General features: G+C 35.0%; 1 protein-coding gene across 1 annotated transcript in view; it reads right to left on the bottom strand.

Moving 5' to 3' along the window:
• Nucleotides 1-404: 404 nt before the first annotated feature.
• pax3a (paired box 3a) overlaps nt 405-9,802 on the bottom strand; it is a 75,532-nt gene continuing 66,134 nt past the window's right edge. Inside the window, exon 9 of the mRNA XM_061979671.2 lies at nt 405-1,316. Within this exon, the coding sequence (XP_061835655.1) occupies nt 1,299-1,316 (18 nt within the window). The 3' untranslated portion in view covers nt 405-1,298. The remainder of the gene's footprint in view (nt 1,317-9,802) is intronic.

Below are 9,802 nucleotides of genomic sequence, written 5' to 3'. Positions count from 1 at the left end.
GTGACTTTTGGTATTAGTGTTCCTGACAAAAAGGGACCCAAACACATACTGTACAGCAGATTTTTACAGCTAAATGTGTATATATCATTTATACACACATACAGGGGCACCAAAAAGGGGGGGTAAAGGAGACCTATTCTAGGGGCCCATGATGGAGGGGGGCCCAGAGAGGCCCCTAATGATGATGAAATTATAATACAGAAAAAATAATGACACTGTGTTGGGGGCCCTGTAAAGGTTCTTTTCATGGGGCCCAAAATCCCTAGCGGCGCCCCTGCACACATACACATTGGCCCCCCCAGACACTTTTTTTCTCTCAATGTGGCCCCCGAGTCAAGCTATTTGCACAGCTGATTCAGAGTCACCTATTAAAAATCACAACTTACTTTGACCTCCTTTATTATAAATAGTAAATAGTGCTGTATTGTACACAAAACATTGTATGCCAAATGAAAGTCGTAACAAAAAAACATGAACATTAAGACTTATTTAAGCACTTACGATAATGTAATTACAGAAGACACTAAATAAATAGAAAATATCCGCAAGTTCCTGAAGAAAACTAATTTAACACATGCAAAATTATTTAAAAAATAGAAAATGTGTCCACCTGTTTTTTTTCTTCTTCCTCTTTCTTGTCGTTTGGCTTCTCAAGTTTACAGCGGGCGATGCACTCGACCCAAAATTGGGTGGTTTAAAATGAAAAAGCGGAGTACTTGGAGGACATGTGGCGTGCGCTCGTTCATGAGGTATGAAGGTATTGCACTTTCTTTGGGTCGCAGTGGTGCACTCTGGGTAGATTTACTCAACGTCTTGTCAGCTCTGAAGAACATCTGGAAAAATCCTTTCTTCCTCTGTTAACTTACAGCAAAAATGACGTCAATTATTTCGAAAAAAAAAAGAAAAAAGAAGGAACTTCCCTTGCAGGTTGTAGGTAACTGTGTTAAAAGAAGGTGTACATTATTTGAATGTAGGGTATTAACCAATGCGGAAGGTCACATGTTGTGACGAATGCATGGGGAGAGAAAAAAAAGTCCGCCTCATGTTGCAAAAATCAAGTCTTGAAAGTATTAAGTCAGTCCCTCCCACTCGCCCCTTTTTTCCTCTTCAAGCATGAACATGCGGGCTTGGGTCTGAGGAGCATGACGAGGTAACTGGAGAGGCTGCACCTAATTATTCCAGTGCACCATCAGTGTACCTCCATGGAGGTGGGGGGTTATTTGGGGAGGAACACACCTCTGGTTGGCCTCTGGTCGGCCTGGGCTCGGTTGCAGACAGCCGGGTACCAAGTGGAGGGTTTAAATGATGAAAGGCACCTGAAGATGACACAGAAAGAGAGAAATGAAGGTTAAAGTAAAAATGGATGGATTTGTGTTGTCCTAAACAAACAACCTTGAATATTACTTCTTTGTTATTGTGTGAATGCTCCAAAACATTCACACAATAATGCTTTTCTACACCAAAATTAATCTATTTATTTTTCTTCTTCTTCTCCTCCAGGTTTGGCGCGTTCTACCTTCCACATTTTTCACCCGATTCAAGCCGTTCCAACTTCAAACTGTTCAGCCTATTCGGGAATCGCGGGCTTTCCCATGACGAATTTCAAAAATTCGCAGATTTCCCAAAAAATTCCGGGTTTTCCGGGACATTTTTCCCATTCAAAATGAATTGGCCATTTTTCAAAGTTCCACCATTTCCCCATTTTTCAACCGATTCAAACCATACCACCTTCAACACATTCCACTCATCCTGGAAATTCAAACTATTATTTTTTCAAGTAAAAAAAAAATTCCCTTTTTTTCCAAACCCTTTTTTCTGTCGACTACCCCTTCCACATTTTTCAACCAACTTCAACCGTTCCACCGTCAAAACATTCCTCTTGATCAGGACAAAAAAAAAAAAGTTGTTTTTTGAACTGGAAAAATTCCCAGTTTTCCCGAAATTCCTTAATACAATTTCTCAATTAAAAATGTTACTACTTCAACTTTTCTCGACCGATTTGAAAACTTCCAACACCAACCATTTCAACTCATTCAGAACATTCAAGTCTTTTACCATTTTCCCCAAAAAATTGCGCTTTTCCCGAAATTCCCAAATTTCCATAAAATGTCCATTGAAAAGAATGGGACATTTTGCAAAGTCCAACAATTCCCACATTTTTCATCCGATTCAAACCGTTCCAACTCCAAAATATTCAGCCTGTTCAAAATTGTGTGCTCTCCTTCAACATTTTTTTTTCAAATTCCCAAATTTCCAAGAATTCTCAGTTTTCAGGGACATTTTCCCTATTCAAAATGAATTGTCTATTTTTTAAACTTCCACAATTTGCACATTTTTCAACCATTCCAACATCAACGTATTCAACTCATCCAACTAAGACTTTCCAAGTTCTAAACCAAATTTAGTTTTTCCTGGAAGTTCAGACTCTTCAACATTCAAACCATTCCAACATTCAAACTATTCTTACATTCATACTACATTCTGTCAGCATTTCACTTCAACTTCAGCATTGGAGCATTCACACGCAATTCCTTCAGCAATTGCCTCATCTAGTTACTATTAGACTTCTACCCCACCTTAAACCTAAGGTCATTCCCTCACACTCAATATGTATTCATGCACTAATAAATAATGATTTGGTTGAAAGTAGCTTTTAAAACAGTTTTTTGCATGCATCTTGTAATGTCTCTAAAATTTTGTATGGCAAAAACATCCATTCATCCATCCATTTTTCTACAGCTTGTCCCTGTTGGGGTCGCGAGGTTGCAGGGGGTGGATTTATTATTTTTTATATTCATCAGCGTTCCTGTTCTGTAACCCTGTACACTGTTTGTTTATCTAATCTTGAACGGGTTTGTGCTGAAAACAAAGTTCCGCTGTACTTGTGCAATGACAATAAAGACCTACCTACCTACCTATTATATTTGTTTACAACTACAACAGAACTACATCAGCAGATACAATATACACATATGATATATGTATTTAGTGTTTTAAAAAATATATTCAAGTAGCCTTTTTGTTCTGCATTTTTCCACCCTTCACTTCCTCTTCCACCGGCAATGTGGGTCGCTTGTATGCGGTATATCTCCACTGCTTATATGTCAAAACTTACATTTTAGCTGGGAAATCCAGTTTTTGTCATTCTTTCCCGGCATCTTTTGTTTGTTTTGTTATGGCAACGAACAATCCTCCGTCCACACTTGCCAGCTTGTGCACGCCAGCTTTCTGAGACTCTTATTTTGTTAGCGCAGGCAGGATGAAGCAACGCTTTTATTGTGAAGACAGGAACTGTGCAGTCGGTCTTTAGAGTTTTGACGGCAGGTGAGAGTCTGTTGAATTAAAAAGTGTTTCTCGCCTTCCTGTCGGTCATTTTTTCTTAATAATGATCTGGCAGCAGCCAGCGTCATCTCATAAGACCCTCGGGTGCCATGAATGTCAATCAAGTGGCGAAAGTCGTCTTGATGAACATTGATGATCGATCATTTTTAGGTCTTTTTTTTTTTTTTTTAATGCCAGGCTGGCGATGGACTGACACAACCTCCGCCATCCACCGCTAGCTTGCCATCCACGTAATGGGCACCCCTGGTTTAGACGTACAGTGACATGTACATTATCTTTAAAACCAGAGCCCTGGGAACATTATTAAAGAGCGAATTTCTGAACTGAATCGCAAGATGGATCACATCATGGAGAACCTTGCTGAAAAGGAAAATTGAATTGTATTTGAGAGCACCCAGCATGGACGAATAGAACAGACAAGTCATTGTTTTGTCTGCTCGCGGACAACAAACATGCTAATCTACGATTTGACTCCCTCAAATGGCCTTGACGCTGTGGAAACAGAACCAGACACTCATAGAATTATAACGTGTTCAGCAACATGGTGATGTATTACATGTGCAGTGAAGTCTACATTATTTATAAAATCGGCACGCACTAACGAGCCAAGGATACGTGCCTAAAGTGCACGGACGTACGTGTGCCGCTGCAAAACTCTTGTGGAATGAAAAAGTATTTAATGATGGATATAGTGATATAGTTCATGTGTAATAAAGTGTATATTGTCTTTAACGTCAGTACACACTTAACGTTACATCATGTTTTTTTAGTTGCTTGGTCGCTTTTTACGCGCGTGCACGGTTCCATTTACAAAAATGGAAGCAACACACATAAGTCGACTTTGTGATTTGTCGTTAAACAAGGACTACAAACTAAAGATGCCGATAAATGCTTAAAAATGTAATATCGGAAATTATCGGTATCGGTTCCAACTTCCCGATTTTACCGGGAGACTCCCGAATGTCAGTGCCCCTCCCGAAAATCTCCCGGGGCAACCATTCTCCCGATTTCCACCCGGCCAACAATATTGGGGGCGTGCTTAAAAAGCACTGCCTTGAACGTCCTCTACAACCTGTCGTCGCGTCTGCTTTTCCTCCATACAAACAGCGTGCCGGCCCAGTCACATAATGTATGCTGCTTTAACACACACATAAGTCAATGCAAGGCATACTTGGTCAACAGTCATACAGGTCACACTGAGGGTGGCCGTATAAACAACTTTAACACTGTTACAAATATACGCCACACTGTGAACCCACACCAAACAAGAATGACAAACACATTTCGGGAGAACATCCGCTCCGTAACACAACATAAACACAGCAGAACAAATACCCAGAACCCCTTGCAGCACTAACTCTTCCGGGACACTACTATATACATATATATATATGTTCTTTTTTTGTGAAATAATAATATTGCCATTGAGCACAGGACTGTTCTCTGGAGATATGTATGTATATGATGTACTACATGTATGATATAGAACTGACCATGACATAAGTATGTATATGATGTACTACATGTATGATATAGAACTGACCATGACATAAGTATGTATATGATGTACTACATGTATGATATAGAACTGACCATGACATAAGTATGTATATGATGTACTACATGTATGATATAGAACTGACTATGACATAAGTATGCATATGATGTACTACATGTATGATATAGAACTGACCATGACATAAGTATGTATATGATGTACTACATGTATGATATAGGACTGACTATGACATAAGTATGTATATGATGTACTACATGAATGATATGGAACTGACCATGACATAAGTATGTATATGATGTACTACATGTATGATATAGAACTGACTATGACATAAGTATGTATATGATGTACTACATGTATGATATAGAACTGACTATGACATAAGTGTGTATATGATGTACTACATGTATGATATAGGACTGACTATGACATAAGTATGTATATGATGTAGTACATGTATGATATAGACTAACCATGACATAAGTATGTATATGATGTACTACATGTATGATATAGAACTGACTATGACATAAGTATGTATATGATGTACTACATGTATGATATAGAACTGACTATGACTTAAGTATGCATATGATGTACTACATGTATGATATAGAACTGACCATGACACAAGTGTGTATATGATGTACTACATGTATGATATAGAACTGACCATGACATAAGTATGTATATGATGTACTACATGTATGATATAGAACTGACTGTGACATAAGTATGCATATGATGTACTACATGTATGATATAGAACTGACTATGACTTAAGTGTGTATATGATGTACTACATGTATGATATAGAACTGACCATGACATAAGTATGGATATGATGTACTACATGTATGATATAGAACTGACCATGACATAAGTATGTATATGATGTAGTACATGTATGATATAGAACTGACTATGACATAAGTATGCATATGATGTACTACATGTATGATATAGAACTGACCATGACATAAGTATGTATATGATGTACTACATGTATGATATAGGACTGACTATGACATAAGTATGTATATGATGTACTACATGTATGATATGGAACTGACCATGACATAAGTATGTATATGATGTACTACATGTATGATATAGAACTGACTATGACATAAGTATGTATATGATGTACTACATGTATGATATAGAACTGACCATGACATAAGTATGTATATGATGTACTACATGTATGATATAGGACTGACTATGACATAAGTATGTATATGATGTAGTACATGTATGATATAGAACTAACCATGACATAAGTATGTATATGATGTACTACATGTATGATATAGAACTGACCATGACATAAGTATGTATATGATGTACTACATGTATGATATAGAACTGACTATGACATAAGTATGTATATGATGTACTACATGTATGATATAGAACTGACTATGACTTAAGTATGCATATGATGTACTACATGTATGATATAGAACTGACCATGACACAAGTGTGTATATGATGTACTACATGTATGATATAGAACTGACCATGACATAAGTATGTATATGATGTACTACATGTATGATATAGAACTGACTGTGACATAAGTATGCATATGATGTACTACATGTATGATATAGAACTGACTATGACTTAAGTGTGTATATGATGTACTACATGTATGATATAGAACTGACCATGACATAAGTATGGATATGATGTACTACATGTATGATATAGAACTGACCATGACATAAGTATGTATATGATGTAGTACATGTATGATATAGAACTGACTATGACATAAGTATGCATATGATGTACTACATGTATGATATAGAACTGACCATGACATAAGTATGTATATGATGTACTACATGTATGATATAGGACTGACTATGACATAAGTATGTATATGATGTACTACATGTATGATATGGAACTGACCATGACATAAGTATGTATATGATGTACTACATGTATGATATAGAACTGACTATGACATAAGTATGTATATGATGTACTACATGTATGATATAGAACTGACCATGACATAAGTATGTATATGATGTACTACATGTATGATATAGAACTGACTATGACATAAGTATGTATATGATGTACTACATGTATGATATAGAACTGACCATGACATAAGTATGTATATGATGTACTACATGTATGATATAGAACTGACTGTGACATAAGTATGCATATGATGTACTACATGTATGATATAGACTGACTATGACTTAAGTGTGTATATGATGTACTACATGTATGATATAGAACTGACTATGACTTAAGTGTGTATATGATGTACTACATGTATGATATAGAACTGACTATGACTTAAGTGTGTATATGATGTACTACATGTATGATATAGAACTGACCATGACATAAGTATGTATATGATGTACTACATGTATGATATAGAACTGACCATGACATAAGTATGTATATGATGTACTACATGTATGATATAGAACTGACTATGACATAAGTATGCATATGATGTACTACATGTATGATATAGAACTGACCATGACATAAGTATGTATATGATGTACTACATGTATGATATAGGACTGACTATGACATAAGTATGTATATGATGTACTACATGTATGATATGGAACTGACCATGACATAAGTATGTATATGATGTACTACATGTATGATATAGAACTGACTATGACATAAGTATGTATATGATGTACTACATGTATGATATAGAACTGACTAAGACATAAGTGTGTATATGATGTACTACATGTATGATATAGGACTGACTATGACATAAGTATGTATATGATGTAGTACATGTATGATATAGAACTAACCATGACATAAGTATGTATATGATGTACTACATGTATGATATAGAACTGACTATGACATAAGTATGTATATGATGTACTACATGTATGATATAGAACTGACTATGACTTAAGTATGCATATGATGTACTACATGTATGATATAGAACTGACCATGACACAAGTGTGTATATGATGTACTACATGTATGATATAGAACTGACCATGACATAAGTATGTATATGATGTACTACATGTATGATACAGAACTGACTGTGACATAAGTATGCATATGATGTACTACATGTATGATATAGAACTGACTATGACTTAAGTGTGTATATGATGTACTACATGTATGATATAGAACTGACCATGACATAAGTATGTATATGATGTACTACATGTATGATATAGAACTGACTGTGACATAAGTATGCATATGATGTACTACATGTATGATATAGAACTGACTGTGACATAAGTATGCATATGATGTACTACATGTATGATATAGAACTGACTATGACTTAAGTGTGTATATGATGTACTACATGTATGATATAGAACTGACCATGACATAAGTATGGATATGATGTACTACATGTATGATATGGAACTGACCATGACATTAGTATGTATATGATGTACTACATGTATGATATAGAACTGACCATGACATAAGTATGTATATGATGTACTACATGTATGATATAGAACTGACTATGACATAAGTATGTATATGATGTACTACATGTATGATATAGAACTGACTATGACATAAGTGTTTATATGATGTACTACATGTATGATATAGGACTGACTATGACATACGTATGTAGATGATGTAGTACATGTATGATATAGAACTAACCATGACATAAGTATGTATATGATGTACTACATGTATGATATAGAACTGACTATGACATAAGTATGTATATGATGTACTACATGTATGATATAGAACTGACTATGACACAACTGTGTATATGATGTACTACATGTATGATATAGAACTGACCATGACACAAGTGTGTATATGATGTACTACATGTATGATATAGAACTGACCATGACATAAGTATGTATATGATGTACTACATGTATGATATAGAACTGACTGTGACATAAGTATGCATATGATGTACTACATGTATGATATAGAACTGACTATGACTTAAGTGTGTATATGATGTACTACATGTATGATATAGAACTGACCATGACATAAGTATGTATATGATGTACTACATGTATGATATAGAACTGACTGTGACATAAGTATGCATATGATGTACTACATGTATGATATAGAACTGACTATGACTTAAGTGTGTATATGATGTACTACATGTATGATATAGAACTGACCATGACATAAGTATGGATATGATGTACTACATGTATGATATGGAACTGACCATGACATTAGTATGTATATGATGTACTACATGTATGATATAGAACTGACCATGACATAAGTATGTATATGATGTACTACATGTATGATATAGAACTGACTATGACATAAGTGTTTATATGATGTACTACATCTATGATATAGAACTGACTATGACATAAGTGTTTATATGATGTACTACATGTATGATATAGGACTGACTATGACATAAGTATGTATATGATGTAGTACATGTATGATATAGAACTAACCATGACATAAGTATGTATATGATGTACTACATGTATGATATAGAACTGACTATGACATAAGTATGTATATGATGTACTACATGTATGATATAGAACTGACTATGACTTAAGTATGCATATGATGTACTGCATGTATGATATAGAACTGACCATGACACAAGTGTGTATATGATGTACTACTTGTATGATATAGAACTGACCATGACATAAGTATGTATATGATGTACTACATGTATGATATAGAGCTGACCATGACATAAGTATGTATATGATGTACTACATGTATGATATAGAACTGACTATGACATAAGTATGTATATGATGTACTACATGTATGATATAAAGCTGACTATGATATAAGTGTGTATATGATGTACTACATGTATGATATGGAACTGACCATGACATAAGTATGTATATGATGTACTACATGTATGATATAGAACTGACTATGACATAAGTATGTATA

The sequence above is a fragment of the Nerophis lumbriciformis genome, linkage group LG19 (assembly GCF_033978685.3).
Source record: "Nerophis lumbriciformis linkage group LG19, RoL_Nlum_v2.1, whole genome shotgun sequence".
In the NCBI taxonomy this organism is placed as follows: domain Eukaryota; kingdom Metazoa; phylum Chordata; class Actinopteri; order Syngnathiformes; family Syngnathidae; genus Nerophis; species Nerophis lumbriciformis.
Note: the sequence above shows the minus strand (reverse complement) of the source record. Positions and strands in the feature narration are given on the sequence as shown.